Genomic DNA, 25,146 nt, shown 5'->3' with positions numbered 1-25,146 from the left:
ATGTTGAGAGGTGACTTAATTGAGACATAAGAGATCGTCAGAGAGGTAGACAGAGTGGAGACTGACAGCCTTTATTCCTCAAATGGCTAGCACGACGGGACATCTTTAAATTGTGGGGCTGTACCTTAGAGAGAGGACGAATGAGAGAGGTAGTTCCTTTTCTGAGACAGTAGTAAAGGTGGGGAATGTACTGCTTGCGACAGCAGCTGACCCGCCAGCGTTAAGGGCATTTAAATGGTCATTTGATAAATGTACGGATGAATGCATTATTGTGTAGGGTAGATGTGTTTTACTTTTATTCCACAGTTCGCTGCAACGAGGGCCGAAGGGTCCGTGCTGTGCTGTAATTTTCTATGTGTTATGTCCATTATCACGGAGACTGGGTTTGCTTTTTGGGGTGACCTGTCAGATAATAGGACATGGATGGCATTGATCGAATGGTGAGTCGGAGACCTTTTTCCCAGGGGGGAGGGGTCAGTTACTCAGGGAAACATGCGGAGCGGGCGTGCATTTTAAAAGAGGCAAGTATTTCACAAAAAGTGATGAGTGCTGAGAGCGCTTTCTGACAGAGTTGGTGGAAGCAGACACAATGGCAGTACCTGGTAGAAAACAAGAATAGGAACGGAGGTTGACTGTCTCCTCTAATTGAAGACAGTTCATTGGTGACGGGCAATATGTGTCAACATAAGCTTGTCGGGCCGATAGGCCTGTTGGTGTGCTGTAACAGTCGTTACTTTTTGTTCGATTTTAGCCAATGACATCATATTTCCTAACTTGCATAAATCTTCCAATTTGCTATTCTCTTCCTTTTTGTGGGTTGCCCTATTTGCAGATTTCCCGTAGCGAAAACAATTCCTGAGCCGCAGTAATATTGCCACTATCGTAGCCATTATCACTGCAGTAACTATATTTATAACGTTTAGGTCTAATCATTCAGATCCAAGTGAATGTCAGACTTTAATCTCATTTGCTTTCTGAGTAATTGTTCCTTTAGCGATCAAGGTAGTTCCCTCCCTTTACCTCTTGATTCTGAACCTTTTTGTTTCGTTCTTTTTAACATGAAACTGCATATTTTTTCAAACTCTCTGCTACTTTCTTCTTTCCCGTTATCCATATGCAAATCTCACCATCGAAATAATCATTATTTCAGCTAGCTTCTTCATTTAAATAAGTATAAAAGTCCTTGCTTTCAGTTTCTTTTCTCTATTTGTCATTAACATTCATATTCTTGTTCTCATCATCTATGTTTGTCATCTGTCAGTTTCTACTTTTTTAATGTCCTAATCGATGTTTGCATAGATGATGATCAATATCTTTAGACTCGCCTTGAACTTGGTAGTTTGCCATAAATGGTACATCCTTCTCTTACATTCTGCATTATCGAATAGTTCCTTGATAAGAACACCGAAATATTACCTTAACTGTATCCCGCTGTTAATCCAGTCTTTTCCCTCTCAACATTTTTTCCGTTTCCCACTCAGGTAAACGCTGTCATCATCTCCTTGTGCTTGATCTTCCTTCAGTTTAAGGCACTACCTTGATATCCAAGATTTTCAATTTTACATTACATATGAAATTCCGAAAAACGGTGACCACTTTTGTTGAACGAATCATTTACGATATTATTATTGATGATCCTGTCGCGTTTCATACATACAAGGACGAAAATAGCTTGTTCTCCAGTTGATTCTAGAACGTATTCTTCGAAAAAAAACTCTTGTAGTTACACCCCATGAATTCAACCGCAAGGCTGTATTTTTCAATTTGATTCATCCAATCAACGTGAAATTTATTATTGTAATGACTAATTCGGTACCTTTCTTACAAAGTCCCACTGTTCCTTGGTGTGTGTGCTCTCCATCTACACTCTTAAAAAACACATGAATGAGACCCAACAGAGACTTATTTTCCTTTCTCATCACCACACATAAACATCCACAAAACCATTTCTCACTATTTCACTGATATCCGATGTTTTAAACTTGAAATAGTACAGCAAATAAACTGGCCTTTCAGACCACCATGCATGCGCCTACCATGATGATTTTCTAATTTAACCTCATCTGATTTCACATGTTATGTGACCCTCCATATCCTGCCTGTTCATGTGTCTGTCAAAATGTCTCTTAACTTCGACATTGCATCTACTTCTAGCACATCAACTGACAGCCTTTTCCAGGCATGTGCCAGACTCTGTGTAAAAAACAAACAAACGCTTGCCTCTCGTTTAAATTTCCTCTTTTCACATTGAAGATTATCAAACTAGCTGGCAACATTCCCTCCGGTTTGTTCGTTGACTTCATAAAGATGAAGGATTCTTGAATACTCAATTGAATGTTCCCTGCCGTGATCATTTTGGAACCACATCTCTGAAACTACTTTCATGTTATATCCATTTCTTTGTGACTTTTTACATCAACATTTTAAAAATGCTGCACACATTCAATCTGGGAACTATTAATTCTATCTTTTTACTGAGGACATACGAGCTTTTTCTGTTGGATTTGTTTTACCTGTATCTTTCATTTGGATTGAATTTGTTTCAATTTCTTCCTTCGCTTTCAACTCGCGGTTTACATGTAGTCCTCGGATGCTTTTTGCATTGTCTAAAGTGACAGTAGATACTGATACATTTACATCTTTTCCTGTTGCTAATCCCACAGTCAAACCTTCTAAGAACTTATTGCAATATAATTATCACGACATGAACTGTGGACCGTGACTCAAATAACGTTCATCACACGGAGGCAGTTTATGGAAAAGTACAATTTCATCATACTGTGTTGTTTCCAATATTTGGTTTTCAATTTCGTACGTCATTAATTTGATCAATCTAGTGCTGGAAGATTCCAGTCCACAGACGATGTCTCGTGAAGGTGAATTACATTAAACTTTCAGCATTGGATGAAATGTTGGTTTTTTATTGTTTGTATTTTTTGTACAATGTGTATTGTTTCTTCTCAGAATAAGGAAACAGCTAACTTGAAAGTTGCCCACTCCCTGGCTAAAACCCACTGGTCTTGCCTATTAGGTTGTGCATCATGAACGTCTGGCTGTTTCTGTGCAGTGTGGAGGTATCTATTCTGGCTGCGGTCTCAACAGACACATTTGATTCAAAATTGGACGAAGACTGGAAAAACTGGAAATCACAACATGGGAACCAGTACACCAAGGTAAAAGGAGAGTCTGTACTGTTCAGCTCACTCAGAATAAAAATGGACTGCACACAATTGACAGAGATTGAGAATATGTAGTTGTAGTCAATGAGAGGCATCTGCTGAGTGAAGTGACATTGAGAAAATATTGATCTTGAAATTCAATGGTATTCTCCAAGTTTCTATCTTCATTAGTGAACTGACCAAACACAAAGTGAAGCAGCAGCCACTTGGTTTATCTTAATTTACTAGGATCCCGCTGCAGTCCTGTTGGATTCACTACAAAAAACACAAATCTGACTCTAGAAGATTAAGATCCATTCTTGGTGTTGAAGAGGCATTTGTAAGTGGGCATCTTGAAGACTGAGGGATGGGGGAGCCGTCTGATCATCCCAAGCGGCCCATTCAATGAAGCATCTCTTTGCCGAAGCCCACTTTACTATGCTGGCAGCTTAACGCAGTTCTCTCACACAACAGGTTAAGAAGATACATACATGGACAGTAATTGCCCATGTAGTGGCCTCGGTTGTTTTGCAAGGAATTCCATGCTTGCCACTGGCCTAATCTTGCTTCAGACAGGGACTCCTGTTCAGCTATTTAATTTCAATTCACTTTCAGCATGAATCTCTCAGACTGGCAGCTCGACAGGTTTTGCTATGGGTGCGTTATGTTGAGATGGGTCTGGGGAACCTGAGTAATCATTTTCACATCTGGGTGGGACGATGAATCCTGACAGGAAAATGTTATTTCAGATTTCACAAACCGTTTTCTAATGCTTCTGTATTATTTTATGAATGAAAGAAGCTGGAGTCTAATTATATTAATCTGTTTATTCAGGATGAGGAGAGCGACAGGAGAATGATATGGGAGGACAATATGAGATACATCGAACAACACAACCTCGAGCACTCATTGGGGAAACGCACATCTAAATTGGGAATGAACAAGTTTGGAGATCTGGTGTGTACAGGATATATCGTCTACGATCTATTTGATGCCGGTCATTGTGAAATTGTGAAGCTGGTACAAGGTTATATTCAGCTACAGGAGCAGCACTTGGTCATTTGGTCCCCCAAGCTGACTCACTCATTCAGTGCACTCAATGACTGATCTCACTTTACCCCAATTTGTTGATTCCTTCCTTCTCATTCCAGGCTTCCATTACCCGTAACTCTTCTGGAAATCAAAATAATCTCTCTCAAGTTTGAATATATTCAATGACTCAAGTCTCCATTTCTCTTTTGGAAGACAACTCTAATGACTGGCAATCCCCTGAATTTGACAATTTCTGCTCACTTGCATGATCATATTTTGTACAACTAATTTGCATTATACAGCACCAGCTGGCTTGAGCACACTCTATGGACGGCAGTCACACCATGGATACACCTCTGTGTTGTTGCGCCTTCATCGATGCTGTCTGTTATGACGTCTGGACGCCTGAGTTGCATTCTGTACTGTGGAGGCTGCTCCCTTCGGCTATAATATTCTTCTTGAGTCTGCTGGATCTCTGCCTCTGTCCTACCTATCGCTGACTAAACTTTATCCACAGCAGATAAACTAACCTGCTTTCCAAACATATTAAAGAATAATCCTGCTCTCTGTATTATTGCTCCTCAGGACAGTTGGTCATTTCCCCTGTTCTCGGCACTTCCAAAAAATGTGACTAATGACATCAGCATTACACCAGCATCCCATGAATCGAAAAGAAATGATTTGAATTGAATTGGCTTGAATTGAATTGAAATGGATTGAATTGAGCTGAATTGAACTTAATTGAATTGAATTGAATCGAATTGAATTTAATGTGATGTGTACCAAGGCACAGTGAAAGGCTTTGTCTTGCGAACAATACAGGCAGATCACAGAGTTCAGTCACATTGATAAGTAAATAGTAGCGTCAATGTCTATGCCAGGACATTGTTCTGTACTCACCTTTCCCATCATGAAAAGCATCCTCTCACCATTAGCCCTGTCAATCGCCTTCGAATCTTATTTGTTTCAGTAAGTTCAGCACTCAATCTTCTCATCCTTCATGAGGAGTGGGCCCAGTCTGTCCAACTGTTTCTTTCGTGATAATTCTCTTCTTCATAGGAATAGTTTTGATTAACCTGCTTCAACTTTCCTTCCAAATATTCCTCCGCAAAGAGTGAAATCAGTGCTAATCACAGTGCCCTCTGTGCTGTCTGACTGACTTGGTCCAATCGCAACAAGACTTCCCCACTTTGATGCTGTCTTTGCTCTGCATTAAAGACAAATATTTCTTTTGCCTCTTTAATAACTTGCTGGACCTATGTGCAGACAAATGTTAATAAGTGAACAAACAGGCAACACTTTTTTTACCACAGGAAAGCCAATAGTTTGTGTTCACTTGCAATTTTTAAAGACATTTCATGCAGGGCCACACCAGCTGTTGCTAAACAAAATAAAAGATTATGGTGTAATGCGTAACATATTGACATTGGTTGAGGATTTATTCGCTAAACAGAAAACAGAGAATGGGATTATGGAAAGTGAAGACAGAAATAATCCTATTTTCCTTCTGGGATGGAGGGGAACCACTGCACCAAAGACTGTCCAGCGAGTAAAGGCGAATCAGGTTGGGACTTTAGTGAATGGGGTTTAGAAGAATGACAGGTGATCCCTTTGAAATTTACATGTTCTTACTGGGTTTGACAGGGTGAGTGCACAGATGATGTTGACGCGAATGGGAGAGGCTAGGACTTGACATCATCGAGTTACAATAAATTGACAGCGTTTTGAAATCGAGATGAAGAGGAATTCCTTCTCTCTGAGGCCTGAATGTCTTTGCAGGAAGATAGTTCAGTGACGAAAGCGTTTGTGATTCTCCCCTATATTTGTCATGTTATTGAATAGAGCTGTTGGCATGTCATGTTGCTGTTGTGGAGGACATTGGTTAGGCCACTGTTGGTATATTGCGTGCAAGTCTGGTCTCATTCCACTCGCAAAGATGTTGTGAAACTTGAAAGGGGTCAGAAAAGATTTACAAGTATTTTGGCAGGACTGCAGGATTTGAGCGATAGGGAGAGGCTGAATGTAATGATGGAGCAAGGTGGAGGGGCCAATAGTCTACTCATGTTGCTATTTGTTATGTTCTTATGGGGGAGGAAACAATTGCGCAAACTGAGTGAGACAGCTGAAATGCCTGTCAACGGCATTGAGAGGAGTCCTTCGGTAAGGAAAAACGAAGATGTGACAAACACCCCAATGGGTGGTGACACCGATGAACATGCTGTACAGGTGGAGAACCTGGGAAATGGAATGGAATCTTTGCAGATCGCAGGGTGTGAGGAGACGTAGTTCAACGTAACTCTGGGAGACAGTAGATGGTCTAGCCCTTAAATGGAAACACTAAACTCAAGAAAGGAAAGTAAGATTTTCAGAGATTCCAGGTGAAGTTGGGGGAAGGGTGGAAATTCGGAGTAAAATTGATTACTATTTCTAATTCTGGGTGAGAGTAGGAAGCAACAATCAATGGATCAGAGACAGAACTTTGACAGGGGTCAGAGTAGGACTGGAACAAGGCATGCTCCATATAGCCATCAAAAAGACAGGCGCAACTCTGACTTTTGCATGAACCGAGGGCCACGCTTATTACTCAGAGGATGGGACATGTTCATTCCCCTTTCAAACCGACATGTATCCCTTCCTACCCATCAAACAGAGACACCAGATGACTCACGACCAGTTTGCAAGCTGAGTTGGGTATGGAGATATCCAAAGTTCCTGATGATACGATATTTGATGATAGATAGCACCAAATTTGGTCCTTTTCTAACCATTCCAATCCAGTATCTTCTTGAAAAAGATCAATTTCATTTTCGTACCGAAACCTAATAGTCCATGGGCAATGAGGCCAACTCAAGACCAACGCGTTATCCGGAATTCAGATCAGGCCAGTGATGGAATGTGGATTGGGAAGGTTCATCTCAAACACCAATAAAGCCCACCAATCTGAGGTGAGTTAACCTATCCTTCCATGATGAAATTGACCTGTCAGGTTTTAATGATCAGAGACCATTATCGAACTGATTCTTGCAAAATGAAACACATGTATAAAGCAATTGCCATTTTGGAAATTGAACGATCGAGCAGAGATATTTGAGCTGCTCGAGCCTTCTCACACAGCGTTTTATTGGATTGGGACGAAATGGATGGCCACTTATTTGCCTGCTGCTCATTTATTCAGTCCAAGATTAAACACGAGTAACGAGTGCCCTCATTGCTTTCCCCGCACTTCATGCTAAAGTCAGCGATTATGTAGAATGTAGCTCTCTTACGTTATTGACACTTCTCCGACATAATCACCACTAAAAGTCAATCATTTCACCAATGTGTTTGAATTTTCAGACCAATGAAGAGTTCAATAAGCTCATGAATGGACATCGCCGAATCGAAGCTGTTAACATGACTGAAATTGAAGCTGATGAAACAGATGAAAGTAGTGCATCTAAAGAAAGTCACTTTGAACTAAGAACTGCAAATGTTGACTGGCGAAGAGAAGGTTTAGTTACTCCAGTGAAAAACCAGGTAAACAAATCAGAAAAAGCTCTCAAGATTATTAAGTGCAGACATTAATTTCTCAACAGAATTGGACGTTTTGATCAGCTTGTCGGAATTGTTAGGAAAGGCTCCGTTTCAGTAGATCATTCTTAACAGAAATTGCTTCTCCTGTTTTCTTGTTGCATTTGTTTCCTAGTATTCAAGGGAGCATGGTATATGTATCAATGGTAATGTTCGTGCTTTTACTCATAATATCTAGAGAAATCTTACTGCAAAAACAAATTCAATGGTTAGATTAAATTGTAAAATTGAAGTCTACCAGTACAATTACGATGTAATAAATATAAGTTCAGATGTAAATTGGCGTAACTCAACAATGTTAATGTTGCGAGCTGCAGTGCCAAGCTTCCCTGTGATACCATGTCCAGTCTTTTTCAAAGAATATTCGATCATATGCTCGACACCCCAAATTTTAAAACCTAACTCACAGTTCACTTCTGTTGGGCCTTGTACCTCTCTCAATCATTGTCTCCAATTGGTCAAGGCTGATCGACAGGAGGGCAGAGCCTGATGGTAAGTATATGAAATATTGTGTACAAATGGGAGTTGTAAAAGATCGGATTATACTGTAATTCACTAAGTGTCAGTTGCATTGAATGTTTGGGAGGGAGAACACCATGAGGCTCAGTGAGATTTCTCACTATCCTTATCAAAAGCATCTCGGTAGCTATGTCAATGCAGCTATAACATCCCACATATCCACTCCGAGTCTAATCTTCCCACACATTCTTCCCGGAGCAATTCAATAGATTCATGATTAGTGCCCGATATCCTGGGAGCTGAGCCATCACGAAAAAGCTGCAGTGAACCAACATGAGCACGAGCATGGTAACCTTGCCCTGCTCAGATAGGAATGTTTTCGAACAGGCCAGAGAATGGTACAGAAAAACAACCAACATGCCATAAGAATGCTATGTGTCAGAATCGCTGTGACAACCCACCTTCCCCCTCCGACTCACTTTATCCCAGCCCCAGCACCCCCTCCTACCCAGATTCATGCTGTCACTGACGTCTTCCTCATCTTCAAAACCAACATCGCATTGGCATTGCCAATTCACTACCTCGGAATACCTCCCGTCATGTACCAACACCAACGGTCATGCCAAACTTAAATCTCTCTCTCAATCCTTCCCTTTCTGTCATTCCAGGAGATGAGAGAATACTGGTGGACAGAAAGCTCTTGGATTGGTGAAGAGGTGTCTGACACCAGATTCCTCAGCCTGTGAGGAGTGAATCCTGTTTCTCACAAGAAAACATGATACACCCACATTCTACAAAGCGAGTAAATACCACTCATCACTGCTTTGTTAGCATTCTGTCAGTCTCATTAATTCTCAGTGTGTCTTTGCAATAGCCCCAGAAACTTCTGTCTTTCGTGTTCTGTCGGTTCCATCAGCATCTATTCGAGCTCTTCAGGGAAAGAAGACAACTCCTCGTTCTCTGAACATGAAAGTATTGCAGCATCAGAGGAAATATCAGTAAGTCTGCGTCCAGCACACACCACCAGCTCCCTGGGAATGTGAGATATTGAGGATGTGGGAGCACAGTCTGGTAAGCACCTCACTGTGTCCTTTCCCACAGCACTCGGAGGGCTGCCAGCGACCCGGTACGGGCAGAAGAGACCGTCGTGTCGGCAAACATCTACATGCACCAGGGAGCAGCAGATGCAGCAGACAGGAATGTACACTTGAAAGATGCCAGGAATGCAGACACACTGCGGGGACCCAGATACCCAATCAAATGAATAATCTAACCTCCAAGGACAGTTTGGCAGTTGGCATAGAGAAGCAGGCAAACCACCCTCAGCATTTGCTGGCCATGGGCACTATGCTGTACCCCATCGCCAACTGCTCCACAGGCCTGTAGTAGAGGTGCCACTTTCTAATCACAAGTAATAGGGACAGTGCCCTGCTGGAGGAGAAAGCACACACAGGTCACTCCGAAGACCCAGACTCAAGATATCATAGAAGTGGTTGAGCCTCCACCTCCAAACTGCTGCCCAGTTCTGCTCAGCATTGTCAGAGCTCCCGCCAGGCAAAAATGCTGCGAGGCTGACTGAACAAACCATTGCAGGGCTCACAGGCTGCAACAATGAGTCCGATCCTTCCTGCCCCACCCAAAACTGGTATTCATTATATCTGAGACAATGAAGGAAAAGGAGGAAAAGGAGCATGACAAACCTCGTACATTATTTTATCCTTTTCGATAAGTGGTATCAGCTTGACCTTCCACATGGCTGTTTCTCTCTCTGTGGAGAGAAGCCTTAATGTCACTGCACCACCATGATGCCTAATGTCATGGTCAGATAGGATCAATGTGTGTACTGAGAGCCTGGTGTCAGATGTGGAAGGAAGAGGAGCAAGGTTTGCAGAGGTAAGGTTTTGCTGCTTACACTGTCGCACCTCATCCAACCACTTTATGGACTCCCTTCCCATCCAAGATTCATTTTATTCACCATTGCATATAGTGTTATCACCTATCCTCGAACACAACTGCAATCTCCCTGACCTCTCAATGCACAGCCCTCAGAGGTGAACAATTGCAAACTCTTCTTCCTGTGACAACAGGTCCCAATCCTCGAACTGGTCACTTTGTAGCCAAAGGATTGTTGAAACCAAGTTTCTGGGTTGCAGACTCAAGGACGACTCCCCGCCCTGGCAGCAGACTATGGTCGATCCCCGGACTGGGGACCAGCAAATGCCAGATACCAAAGTTCATTAGCAAGGCCCACACAATTGGAGCCTGTGCATCTTGCCCTGAGATCCTATTTGGTCTGATCGAACACCATGATCGTTTGTAACCAATCGGAAACAGCGTTCATTCTGTCCCTCTCGGAGGGCCATGCCATATTCCCTTGATAGCCAATGCATTTCGTGATTTTGGCAAAAGTGGAAATTGAATAATGAGACAAGTGCTCCTATTAAGAAGACTTTTCATAATCAAATAATCCTCTTAAATGTCAATGCTTCAGGTTGTTGGTCACTGTTGTAGAAATCAGTTCAGTCCTCCTGGGAATAACCCTAAGGACGCTGCTTGGCCCAAATACTTTCCACGCCAGGCACTCAGCTCCAGTTTGGACCAGCTAGTGGAAAATTCTCCGACATCTTCAAAATCTCTCTTCCACATGCTGAAGTCCCAATCTGCTTCAAGAAGACCACCATCATCTTCGTAAGTGAGGAAACAAAACTCATGCATTGTTTCTTAATGAATACAGACCAGTGACCTGAGCACAATAATCATGAAGTGCCTCGAAAAGCTGGTGAGGGTCCACATCAATTCCATTCTCCCTGCCTGCCTCAGTCGCTTAAAATTTGCCTATTAAAGTAACAGGTCCACAGTGGGTGAAATATCTCTCGCCCTGCACACCTTGAACATCTGGACAAGGGCACATTTGTCAGACTCCTGCTCATTGACTACCCCTCTGCCTTCAACACTCTTATCCTCTCCACATTGAACTCAAAACCCTGTGACATTGGTCATGATTCTATGGTCTGCAACTGGATTCGCAGCTGTCTGACCCACAGATACCAATCATTGAATATAGGCAACTGCACCTTCTCCCGAAAAACCTTCACCACTTGCGTCCCCAAATAATGAATGGTCAGCCATTTACTGTACTCCCTTTACACCCACGAATCCCAAACGAACACCATCTATACATTCACTGACGACAGCACTGTAACAGGAGCGAAATATGACAATGATGAATGAAAAGGCAGAAGGGAGATAGAGGGATCATTGACGTGGTGCAATGAGAATAGCTTCATTCTCTCTCTCAATTTTCGGAAAATTAATTAACACGTAATTGACTTCAGAATGAAAGGAGAAGAACTCGCTTCCATGTACATCAATGGGAATGAGGTTGACAGAATGGAAAATTTCAAATTTCCTAGACTGACCATAATGGACATTCTTTCTGGAAAATACCATGTGTTTACAACAACGCCTCTTCTGCCTCAGAGAGCTCAGAAATTTTGGCATGTGCACAAGTACCTTCACTAACGTCGGCAGTTGCACCTTTGAGCGCATACTGTCTGGGATCGGAAGGCCTGGTATGACAACTGCGAAGCTCAGGATCATAACAAACTACAGAAGGTTATGTGCGCAGCCCAGACCATTATGGAATCGAATACTCTATCTATGAACTCCACTTACACATCTCGCTGCCACGAAACGGCAGGCAACATCACCAAGGACTTACCTCACCCCGGTAATGTACTCCTTACATGCATTCAGTCAGGTAGAAGATACTGAAGCTTGAACACATCCACCAGCAGGTGCAGGAACAGCTTTTCCCCAGATGTGATTAGACGGTTATGAGTCTGTCTTGCTCCAATCATACTAATTTTGCTGACATTGAATTTGCCTTGTGCCCACTCTCTGCAATGTACCATTTGTCCAAGTCTTTTTTGATCTCTTCATCCTCGCATACTATCATGTGCCTATATTGCTCATAAACAAAGGGTCTCACTGTTGTTCGCGACACGTGACAATACATAAATCAAATCAAATCCGAACCCAGGCACACCGATATTCACAGATTCCATGTAATTCTGAGAAACTTGAACAAACATTTAGACTAAGTGTGAGAATGTGTTCCAAATGAATTTAGATGCAAACTGGATATCGTTTTTCGATCAATATAATTTAATGTGGTTATATTTCTGTCAACACTAGGGTCAATGTTCTTCTTCCTGGGCTTTCAGTGCAACTGGTAGCATAGAAGGACAGTGGGCAAAAAGGCATGGAAACCTGGTTTCTCTCAGTGAACAGAATCTGATTGACTGTGGACACAAACCTAGATGCTCTGGTTATAGCGCACCGCACGCCTTTGAGACAGTGATTCAATTTCAAGGCATCAACTCTGCTGAAACTTACCCTTAAATCGGAAAGGTAAATCCCCAAGACTTCTCGTAAGATTGTGGTGGAGTCGGGATTCATTCTCATTTCGTTTTATTTTATTTCTTCGGTCCTGTCTGTGTTCGCTTGTAAGTTTTCTAGGAGTTTATTTTAATTACCTCTTGGTGAAGAGCAGCGAAATCTGTGAGTTTGTGGAACAGCATGGACTCACAACGGAGATAGCCAAGAGAGTTTGGGTTCCTGATGGCTCCTGTCCTGACGATAATTCATGGCTGCTCAGGCGGTGATGAGTCTAAATCCCTGGCAGTGTCCATATCCAGTACAGTTTCGTGCAGGCAGCAGATGAGCTCTGTTTTTGTTCATGGCAATATCTGTAACTATCATAGATTCACAAAATTAGCTGTGCAGGTGAGTCTGGGATTTTGGCAGCATCTGCATCCAGCACAGATTCATGGAGGTAGGGTGCAAGTGTGTCAGTTTGCTGTCAGTGTCTGTATCCAGCACAGGTTCATGGAGGCAAAGCGGAGGTGAGTTTTGTTTCCTATCAGTATCTGTATCCAGCTCAGATTCATGGAGGCAGAAAAGGTGAGTTTGGTTTCCTGACATTACTGCATCCATCATAGATTAATTGAGGCAGAGTGAAGATTAGTTTGGGTTCTGTCAGTATCGCTGTCCAGCGCAAATTCATGGAGAGAGGGGAAAGGTGGTTTCGGGTTCCTGTCATGATCCGTATCCAGCACAGATTCATGGAGATTAGGAGAACGTGAGTTTGGGTTCCTGTTAGTGCAGGTCTCCATCACAGATTCATGGAGGCAGCAATGGAGCTTAGGCCCAGTACAAGATCTGACAGCAACTGCAGTGACTGCATTAATAAGCGATATCTAAAGCAGCCTCGTGGTAACAAAAGAATCGTGTTTGGACCAATGTCATGCCCAGCATCATCAGTGCCATCTAATTTGCTGATGTCCATCAAGACCTCCTTGTGACCAAGGCATCAGCGGAGTCAAGATGCTGCCAAAGATTGGGCGACTTTCATTCCGACGGTGACAGAGAAGGGGACACATGCCTGACCAGCATGTCCATGGTGGAGCACTTAGCAAGGACTATATAATCTTTCAGCACTCCTAAGTCATCTCAACCTTATCTTGGAATGCTCTCCTTCATCGTGACACAACACCTCGTACAATGTGTCTGAGGAGTTAAGAGTATTTCCATTTCTGTGAACTAATGCTCACCATTCCCACAGTTCAAAGGTGTGGAGGTTTGGGGGATTGTCTATGTTAAGCAAACTATAGTGCGCATGGAATTATAGGTTAGGGTGTAAGCCCTGGGAGACGCAGTGTTACAGGGATACGGTAGGGCCGAATGGGCACTTTCGACATTCTGTGGATTCTCTGATACTTGGATGTGACGTTCAGCTGAATCAACGGAACATTCAGCATGTTCTGTCCTTCAGACGGGGACGTGCACCATCCACTATAACAGTTAACATCCCAACACAGCGAAGGACAGATCTGAAGAGTCAGGAATAAAGGTAACTATTTTAGTCTGTCTCCTTCTCCCATGTACCCCATTGGGCTGGTCAGTCACTCTAATATAAGCTGCAATTTTACGTTTGGAGTGTGAGAGACAAGAAGTTATAAACGTTTGATGAGAAATCTTCGAATTATGTGCTCATGTCGTTGGTAGGTCTGTGTGTAAATATGGTCCTTTGTTAAGAGAGGTGTTTACTCTTTAGGAATGTCATTTACCGTGCAACTTGCTGGGTTGACATTTGGCATATTGTGGTGTAATTAAGAAACTTGGCTTGAATCGATACTCAGAAGACTTTTTTGCGTAATTTGCTTTACGGTTGATGTTGTTCTTCCAGAAGCCGTTGTTGTCTTTCTACACATCACAATTGCCCCGAGTATTGAATTTGATTGGGATCAGCCTCTTGCTTGCAAATCCCAGCTCTTTGTCTCAATGCCACACAGCTTCACCTTGTTCTTCAGTTCACTCTTCAAGCCCTTACCCCAGCTCTTCCACACTCTCATGTCTGGACTCCTTGTAGATGACTTGTGCGTTATTATCCAGGACAGCTGTCGCTTTTGTTTTGGCTTTCTGCCAACACTGTTTAATTGTTCCTGAGGCCACGCAGACTTTAAGTTCATTGTCTGCCCATCCACTCTGCTCTCCAAACTCCAGCGTTTCATTGGCCAAATAAACAACTGAACGAAAGAAACGCTCTCTTCATATGACAGGCATACATGATCTGGTGACTGGGCAGCACTCTAAACTAAACCTATTCTCTGGCTATGTTTTATGGAGGTGATGGCCTCTCACTCACTGGCTGGCAAGTCGACATTAACAGAGTCTCCTCTTTTCATGAAGCCCCAGTGTTCGTATTGTCACTCGGACACTGAGCTGGACAAGAGAAGGGCTTTGCACAAATGACATCACCAAGGAGTGGTCATTACCAGCCAGAGGACAGTGGCCCTGCTCAACAGGAAGGCAGTAACATTGCGTACAACAACAACCTGAGGGCTGGTATTGATCTTGGGTAACAGACCAACAGTAAGTGATTGAGTGAGAGGAGTGGACGTGACGATCACAACACAGCTTTTTGTAGGAGTGTGTTTGGCTGGGGTAGGGTGTGGTGCAGTAAGGTCACATATCAGCAGGTGTACCCTTCCTCAACTGGTACTTGATATTTCCAGACCCCAAGCAATTCTGAACACATTTGCATGTCGTTGTCCTCTCATGTTGAGCACCTCACTCACCGCTGAATGAATTATATTGGCATTTGTATCAGAACTGGTCAGTATTATAAATTGCCAATTTGGCAGCCTCAGTTTGAACTCCAGCACGAATACTCGGCTTGTGATTCATTACACGTTTAGTGCCTAATTTACAGTCCACATTTGGGGAAATGACATGATCTCAAGAGTTAAAGTGAGGATGACACCCCTTTCCATTAAGGCATGACGTGACATCAAGGAGCCCAAGAAAATCTGGGGTGAATGGGAATGGGAAGAAAAAGCTCCTTTAGTTGTAATTATATCGAACACACTGAAAGGTGTTTGCAGTTATTTGATGTCTTTCTGCTCAGGACTTGTCGATCGGATTTCCTCAGTGTAGCCTTCTTGGTAAAGCCATCTTCAGCTGCTTCGTCACTGCTCTTCAATACAAAAGGTACGCAGGGGGAATATCTACACGATTGTCAGCAACATTTGAATTTATCATATTTTGAAGAAATCTGTGTCCAATGCGGCAAAGTGTGGACAATATCTCTACTTGCGAAGATAAATCACAAATAACATTCTCACCAGACAAGTGCCAGGCAATGACATAATCCAACATGGGAGAGAATTTGACCATTACTGAATTGCACACTATCAACATCTCTGAAGCCTTTCCATCAACTACACAAAAGGCAAGGATATGGTGAAATACTTCCACTTCTCTGGATGACTGCAGCTCCGACAACAAAGAAAGAAACAGTTATTTTATTGGTTGTCTCCTATAGACATTGGAAAGATTGGGCAGTAGATCTTGGAAACGTGCAGAAATAACAGAATTGCTGATAAGGGTGATTTGAAATTCCCCAATATTAAATGGAAAATCCGTGGTGCAGATTACCTGGATGGAGATGATTTTGTTAGGTGTTTCCAGGAAGTATTCCTGACGCAATATGTAGATATGCCGACTGGGGTGGCCATATTGGATTTGGTGCGAGGCAATTCGCCAGGCCAAGTGCCAGATAACTCAGTGGCAGAGCATTTTGGTGACAGAGAGCATAAATGCCTCAAATTTGAGGTCGCCATGGGGAGGAATAGAAAATGACTTTATGAGAGGAAATTTAATCTGGGGACGGGATGTTTTACTGCTCTTATACAGGACCTGTGGAGTGTACATTAGGAATAATTGATTTACGGAAATACACAACAGAAATGTGGAGCATTTATTTGCTATGTTGAATAACCTTGTCCCAATGAGACCGGTGTGGAATTTTAAAGGGAAGGAGCCCTGGATGACAAGAGTAGAAGAGGATCTGGCGCATATTTTGAAGATTACAGGGTCGAAAGGAAAGAACGCAAATATGGACTGAGGAAAACTGGTTGGCGGCATGAGAAAGCCCTGGCGGGAAGGATTTGAAAAAAATCCAAATGTTTGACACACGTTCATTAGGAATAAGACAATGATCTGAGAGAGTGTAAGCTGGATCTAACCCAGTGATGGGAACTTAAGCACTGAGCGTGGCGAGGTAGAGAAGAAGCAAAATAAGTTTATTTGCTTAAGTATTCAGGAGACAGAGGGAGCTTGATGTTAGAGAGAATACTGTGGAAGAGCTTAATAGGCTTGAGCAGATTGATATTAAGAATGTGGATTTGGTTGAAATTCTGGAAAGCATGAGTATGATTAAATCTCGAGGGCCAGATCAGATATATCCACATTTCGTACGAGAAGTGAGGAATTAGGTTACTGCACCTCTGGCAATGATCTTTGAATCCAACCTCTCCATAGTAGTTATTCATGTTTGGAGGGAGGCATATATTGTACTTCTCTTCAGGGAAGTAAATAGGGAAAAAAACCTGGAAATTATTGTATGGTAGGTTTACGTCTGTGGTCAGCAAGGTACTGAAAAATGTTCACAGATATAGGATTTTGGATTGTTTGGATAAAGATTTTGGATTAAGGAATGTTTTTTTTTATAAATGGTTTGGATAAAGAAGTGGAAGGTAACCAGAGACGTTTACCCCGGAAAAAGGCTGTCAGGAGAGGTCATACCTTTATGGCCACTGGAGAAAGCAAAGGGAAGATATCAGAGGTTGGTTATTTCCACAAAGAGGTTTTGATGCGTGGACTGCACTGCTAGCTTTGTTAGTAAAGTTAGAAATATTAAGAATATTTAAGCGACCGCTGGTCAAGCACATGCACAGCAGCAATTGGAGAGGTGTGTATTTAGGTTGATCTTAGATTAATATAAATGATTGGCACAACATTGGGGTCCGAAGGGCCTGCACTGTGCTGCACTGTTCAGTGTTCTATGTTTGGACACTGAGTAGCTTTGACACCATCCAGGTCATTCACTCCATTTGTCTGGCATCAAAGCCACAAATATTAATTCCCTTCAATATCAATCCAAAGTGATAGCAGTATGTACAATCCACTAGCTACAGCTGTGAAGTTGACTGATGGAATGTAGACAGAACCTTCCAAACCGAAGGCCATTTCCGCCAAGGAGGGTAGTAGGTACACTTAACACCACTCTCTACAACATACCCTCAAATCACTCACCATCCCGGCTCAGAAATTTATTGTCATTCCGTCACCGACGTTAGGTCAAAAGCCTTGAACTCTCTCTTGAACAGAATAGTACCGATCAAAAATTCTGCAAATGTTCTGGCAGGCAACTCATCACACCTTCTCCAAGCCAAGTTTGAATGAACGCTGACGCAATCTGCCACAACTACATTTTAAGCCATCTTGAATTTAAATCTGGGTGTATGTGGCAATTCATCCTTCTACACACACACACACCCATTTCGATATCACTCCCAGTATCAATCTCACCCCAGAGTTGGCATCATGTTCTGCCCTGTGTCCTGAAACTGAAGTAACTGCAACATTGTTGAGAAATAATTGAAAATTATTGACCAGAATCTTTACTCCATCACATAGTAGCAAAATCACCACATTTATAATTGTCCAATTTTCGTTTAAACACGGGCATTGAGACCATACTTTAGGCAATCAATATATTCCATCATTTCCATCATGCAAGAATTTACAGAGAGGCCGAGGGGTGCAGGTGTATAATTCACTGGAAGTGGAGCCGAGGATAGATAGGATGGTGAAGGAGGCATTTGGCGTGGTTACCTTTATTGTTCAAAACATTGATACAGGTATTGGGACGTCATATTGCAGCTGTCCAGGACATTGGCGAGGCCACATTTGTAAAACTGTACACGCGTTTGGTTGCTCTGTTAAAGGGGGGATGTTGTTAAAATTCACAGGGTGCAGAAAATATTGGCAAGGATTTTGCTGGGATTGGGTTACAGTTATCGGGAGAGACTGAATAGGGTGGGGCTTTTCTCTAAGCGGAGGAACAGAGGCAGAGTTATCAAGGTCTATGAAATCATGAAATACATGAATCGGGTAAAGAGCATAATGCCGTAGCCATGGGATCGGAGTCCAAACCAAGAGAGCAGAGCCTTAAGATGAAAGGGGAAATATTTGAATAGGCACTGAGACTAATACAAATTAATTGTAATCCAATGACTCTAATGATGTCACTATTGATGGTTTGGGAAACGTTTATCTGCATGTGAAGAATTTAATTCACTAGTGTATGATCACAAGTTTCAGATGAGTCGACTGAAAACTGTGAAGGGCCTCAACTCTTTCTAATGTTGTTTCGGTATGAGCTAACGAGATGGTGAGCTTGATTGGGATATTGATTTGTCAAGGCAAAGTACATTTTTTTTAATTTTCTCATATTTCAAGTCGTTTGTCATACCATTGCTTGGTCTCAGTGTAGAATGTTTCGAATACATTGAGCAATAAACATTAAGTTTGACACAAGAAAACCCTAAAAATGATCTGAGTTGTAACTGTCTCGCGCCGAGTTTCATGAATGTATGGAAAGACCTCCCTGAAGAAGTGGCGGAGGCTGGTACAATTACAAAATTAAAAAGGTACGGAGATGGGTATATGGATTGGAAGTGTTCAGGGCCAAGTGGTCGCAAATGGGAGTACAATACGTCAGGATATGTGACGGGCGTGGACGAGTTAGAAGAAACAGTTTGTTTTCGTGCTAGGTCACGCAAAATGTGCCTTTTTCTAAACAAATAGTGAACAAATATCGCACAGATTTGGGAAACTAAATTGGCTGCCAAAGTCGGAATGCAGAAACGAGTCAAGCAAAGAAAAAATAACTTTATTATGATCTTAATGAGTATTCCTTTTGAACATTTTATTTAAAATTTAGCCTGGAGACTACTGCAGATTTGAATCAGATAAAATTGCTGCTAAAATCACTGCCCACAAATGGGTTTGGGGAGGCGAGGCAGCATTGGAACAAGCAGTGAGAGAGATAGGACCGATAACTGCTGTGATTAATGCAAGTCTGAAATCCTTTCAACATTATAAAGGAGGTAAGTCGCAGAGTACTGTATGATGTCTTTCAATCAGATTATCGACTGTTCAAGAAAAGGTATTAGAAATCATAAATCTACAGACACATTTACAGTTACTATTTTGGTATTAATATTACTGCAAAGTTCACCATGGACCATGACCCTTATCCTTGTTCCTCCCTACACTCCTCTCGTGTTACATGCCGTCCAGTTCTGTCAGATATCATCTCGTTAAAGCTAGACTATGCTACAAGGTGAGCTCATGAATGGTAATGAGAAATGGACCTGCTCCCATTCGGAGTGATGCAAATAGCTCAAAACGTTGTGCTATAGCTCAGAGAACTGGCAGTGAGGTGTAACTCTCCTGATGTGCTGCTGAGGACCTGCACATGTCAGCGTTTTATTAATTGTAAACCGAAGACGCTACACTCACTGTATCTGGATTAAGAGGAAGGGCGAGACCTTGGACTTGAAATCTCTTAGCCTCCTGCTGAGAGTCTTTCACTCTCTGCTCCACCTCTTCTCTCAGCAGCTGTTTCTATTCTGTTCTTGATCTCATCTCGTGTGGCGACTCGAGATGACTTGCAAAGATGGTGGTCTGAACAGGGTGGTGGAGCCTGCACAGCTTCCTTGTGATGATGACACAGGTCGTCTCTATGTGCAGGACTATTCCCTATTGACTCCATCAACATTTCAAATCACAAAGCACTTCTACTGTACAACCCACAATTGGAGACAGACCCGAAAAATACTGAATGCAGAGTGGAGCTCCTTTATTACCCCAGGTGTAAGATTTTGTAAGTTAACAGAATGTGTTAACACACATGGCAGCAAACCGATATTCCACACGGTCAGATCCCATGGTCAGTGTCTTCTGCACATGTCTGGGAAATTATTTCTACACCGAAAATAATCTCAGCAAGATATAAAAACAAAAGCAATAATCATTAAAAAAATGGAAGAATGTAATCAACGTCGGACCTTCAATTGGAAAACAGATAGTCTGTGATTGGGTGGAACAAGGAAATTAAATAAGAAAAGGGATGGTGGTCCAGTGCCAGCCGGAATGGACAGGAGACAATTAAAGAAAGTAAAGAAATGTATGCAGAAAGTTTCAGGGCCTGAAGGAGTGTTATTTTTTAAAAAAAGAGATCTCGAGGCCCGCGTGCAATATTCCATGATTTTAGAGTCACACGTCGACAGGGTAGTGAAAGCAGCATTCGTCAGTGCATTGAGTATATGCTTTGCGATGTCATGTTCCAGCTGCAAAAGACATTGGTAAGGCTAGTTTTAGAATTTTATGTTAATGTCTGGACTTTATGCTGTAAGAAAGATGTTTTTAAATTTGAAAGGATCCAGAAAATATTTACAAGGACTTAGCAAGGGTTGAAGTATTTGAGGGTTAGAGTGAGGCTGAATTGAGTCAAGCTTAGAGTTTTGCTGGAGAATCATAACAGGTCAGGCAGCATTTGAGGAGGAGGAAAATCAAGTTTCGAGCAAAAGCCCTTCCTGATGAAGTCGATTTTCCTCCCTCCTCAGATGCTGCCTGACCTGCTGTGCATTTCCAGCAGAAGTCTATTCTGGACTCTGATTTCCAGCATCTGTTATCCTCACTTTCGCCCGAGGCTGAGAAGGCTGCAGCCTTGTTTGCTGGTACGACAGATACTGAAGGGTGAGCTTATGGAGGTTCATGAACAATAATGCGTATGGGACGAATAAAGAGGAGGAGAGTCCAAAACTAGAGACCGTACGTTTAAGGTGAGAAGGAAAAGATTTAAAGGTATCTGAGGAGCAATGTTTTCACACAGAGCATGGTACGTGTCTGGAATGAAATACCAGAGGAAGTGGTGGAGAGTGATACAAATACAACATTAGAAAAGGCATCTGGATGGGTAGATGAATAGGAATGGTTTACAGGGATATTGGCCAAGTGGTGAAAAATAGGACTAGATTGCTTGAGGATATGTGCTCAGCATGGACTATTTCGATCGACCAGTTCGAAGCATTTCTACGCTATAAAAGTCTGACTCTGAAGGATGTGCCGAGAGGAAGTGAGAATGGCGGAGGCGATGTCATTGGGAAACATTGATTAAAGTCAACAGATGTAATGGTTGCGGAGTGAGGACGATCAATTTGAAGACAGTTAGTACAAACAGACATGTCAGTGTTCATGAAACAAAGCTAAATTAACACTAATTAAATATTTCACAGATAAACCATTTAATATGTGTCTCCTTACAGGAGTTTACTATGATGAAAATTGCAATGGATATGTAACCGATGAAGTGCTGGTGGTTGGTTTTGGAATTGAGGATGGAATGAAGTATTGGCTGGTTAAAAACAGGTCTGTACTCTTTGAAATAACAAACACCTGATCACAGACGGAGAAGGGACAGTGGCATGGAATGAATTTCCTGTCTCTTTGCTGCAACCTGTGTATCTGTTCAGCGAGCACGTAACTCTGTGTTTATCTGGAAGTGAATGCTTAATGGTTGTGCTGTCTGAGATGATATCTAAAAACAACGTCAGAGGCAGGTATCCCATCACCAAGTAACGCTGCACTTACAAGTGTACAGTTCTTGTCTGAAGTATTGCTTCGCACAGAGGCAGGCATCAGAGTGTCATTATCCCTGAATCACAACCAGTTTTTAAACTTACCAGTACAAATTACAAACATATGGTTAAAATTAATAGCTATACACAACAAAAGAAAACAATTTCCTGGGGAAATGGGCGGCAAAGTCATATCTCAAACCCAACTGTACAACCTGTTCACAGGGAAACAAGGACAAAGCTCCAATCACTTGTCACTAGGACACTGATGGGATTAGATTAACAGCCCCAATTCTGGAACGTAGAACATAAAACTTTACAGCCCAGTACATTTCTTTTAACACTCGATGTTGCGCCGACCTGTGCAACCAATCTGAAGTCCATGGAGCAAATACTATTCCATTCTCGTCCATATGCCTGACCAATGACCATTCAAATACTCTGAAATGTGGCAATACCTCCACTGATGCAGGCAGAGTTCTAAGCCCCGACAACAATCTGAGGAAAGAAACTATCACTGACATCTGTTCAATATCTATCTCTGTTGATTTTAAAGCCCCCCACCCCACCCCCCCCCCCCCCCGCCAGCCCTCGCCATTCAAGGAAAAAAAGCCTCTCACTATCCAACCTATCAAATATTTTAATTAACTTATGTGTCTCAATTAATTCACCTGAAACTTTTTCCTAACGAAAACAGCCTTAACTCCCTCAGCTTTTCCTTTTGCTATCACCCTCCATAACTGGCGAGTTTCCAGTAAATCTCATCTGAACCCGTTCCAAAGCATGCACATTCTTCCTGTAATATGGTGACCAGAAGTGTGCATATTACCCAGAATGTGGTTGCGACAGAGTTTAGTACGGCTTGAAGAATGATCTCCTGTTTCCGAAACTGAATCCCCCTAACAATCAAAGCAAACACACCATATGCCATTCCAATAACCCTATCAACCTGGGAGGCAACATTCAAACATTTATGTACCTCGACACCGAGATCTCTGTGCTCATCTACACAAGCACGAATCTGACCATTCGCCCATTACATTGGATTCTTTCCAAACTGAATCACCTCACACTTTACCGCGTTAAACTGCATTCGCCACCTGTTGTCATAGCTCTGCAGCTTATCTACTTATCTCTGCAATCCATACATCCTTAGTAACTATCCACAACCCCAACAAACTTAATCTCATCCGCATATCAGTCCACTATTCTTCTGTGCTCTCATTCAGATCATTCATATAAAAGTCGACTAACAAAAGTGGATCCGAAACTGATCCTTGCGGTACTTTATTAGTAACTGAACTCTGGAATGAATATTTTCCATCAACTACCACCGTCTGTCTCCTTTCAGCCATTTATTCTTTGAGGCTTCGCTGGCTGCCATCAAAACAATCACGGCAGTCAGGTTTGGAAGAAGCAGTCCCATCTTCAGGGCCAGATTGGATACAAAATGTTTGATTAAATAAGTCCTGTGTTTCGGGTGAATACACACACACACACACACACACACATTTCGACATGATTTCCCAGAAGAAACAGTATGTGGGTAGCTTATAAAAAATACACATTGTTGTTTAATATGGTAGACAGTATTACAGTGTAATGGGTGCTGGAATTGTTTGGTAAATCTGGAAATGTGATTTGGGCAGGGTAACCGGATATGGAACAAATTTTAAGGCCGAAGTATCCTTGCAGTTAAGGAGACACTGGATAACCTGTGCCCAAATCAACTCATGCTCTGCATACACTCGATCCAGTGGCAGGCAATCTCCAAACGATGATGGTAAAAAAAACCTGAGAAAATCTCATCTTCCATAAGGCAAGAAGGAAATCTACAAGAGGCCATATTTCAAGCTCTCACTCGTCCCTATTCACTTTCCCCTTCATATCTACTACAGCTGCAGACCTATCCCTGATATTGATCTCACCTCATGTCATTTTAAATGTTGTAGTGAGTCCATACGTACTGTACTTATCAGCAATTGATGCAAAAGAAAACAATTGTCTCTTTCCAGCCTGATGCAAATTATTCTTTCCAACTCATTGTCTAGCTCAGTAATTCCAGAATTCAGTCCCTATAATAATTCCAATTGTATACCAGAGTTAAAACAGCTGCTTCTCCAACCATGTCCCTTTTATCAGCGTTTTGATTCTAACACCAATCGAATTTCTTATTTTCCAGCTGGGGAACAGACTGGGGTGATGACGGGTACATCAAAATTGCTAAGGATAGAGGTAATCACTGTGAAATTGCCAGTTTTGTGCGGCACCCTATCGTGTAACGAGCCAACTGATAAGACAGAGCTGCATCAATCCCAGCTGAATGAAAACCCAGACCATTTCTGATATTGCTGACTCATTCAAGGACATTGCTTTAATTGTCTGCTGCAAATTTAAAACGTGAAATAATAACGATTTTTGCACATTTCTACCGCTTCATATAAAACCAATGGCATTGTCTCATTGATACATATAGCCACTGTAAATGATAGAATAAATAAATTCTCCAGCTTGTAGAAGACAATAATCTGCATGTACTGCTGATGACCAACAATATAATAAAGGCTGCCAGCAATCATTTTCAGAGCTTGTTTGTTCCAAAGAATGTATTTAGCTTTGTGCCTAATGAATTGTGTTGACTGCTATGAAATATATTGACCAAACATGTTGTAGACAAATGCACAGAAAATGTGAAGAGTCTGTGTTTTTTGACAACAGCACCGTTACTGAATAAATGCAATGGGGTTGTTGAGGACAATAAGGCTTAACTGAACAAAGTCTAACCAGAAACTCTCCTGGAAACAGGTTAAGCTGGCCAGACTGTAGAATGGGAGTGTCCCGATGAGATTCAGTTCAGACAAATGCGAATATGC

The 25,146-nt window shown here is 42.2% G+C and overlaps 2 protein-coding genes across 2 annotated transcripts; both read left to right on the top strand.

Moving 5' to 3' along the window:
- The first annotated feature begins 389 nt into the window (after nt 1-389).
- On the top strand, nt 390-12,623 carry LOC140466549 (procathepsin L-like). The gene is made up of 5 exons (XM_072562023.1): nt 390-440; nt 3,032-3,173; nt 3,993-4,115; nt 7,527-7,706; nt 12,417-12,623. The coding sequence occupies exons 1-5, from the start codon at nt 424-426 to the stop codon at nt 12,621-12,623; spliced, it is 669 nt and encodes a 222-aa protein (XP_072418124.1). The 5' UTR covers nt 390-423.
- A 2,408-nt stretch (nt 12,624-15,031) lies between these two features.
- LOC140466548 (digestive cysteine proteinase 2-like) lies at nt 15,032-24,851 on the top strand. The gene is made up of 5 exons (XM_072562022.1): nt 15,032-15,141; nt 18,599-18,740; nt 19,573-19,738; nt 21,962-22,064; nt 24,456-24,851. Exons 1-5 carry the CDS (start codon nt 15,032-15,034, stop codon nt 24,553-24,555), a joined length of 621 nt encoding a protein of 206 aa, XP_072418123.1. The 3' UTR covers nt 24,556-24,851.
- The last annotated feature ends 295 nt before the right edge of the window (nt 24,852-25,146 follow it).

Source organism: Chiloscyllium punctatum, chromosome 43 (assembly GCF_047496795.1).
Source record: "Chiloscyllium punctatum isolate Juve2018m chromosome 43, sChiPun1.3, whole genome shotgun sequence".
Taxonomy (NCBI): Eukaryota; Metazoa; Chordata; class Chondrichthyes; order Orectolobiformes; family Hemiscylliidae; genus Chiloscyllium; species Chiloscyllium punctatum.
This window is presented reverse-complemented; position numbering and strand designations above follow the sequence as displayed.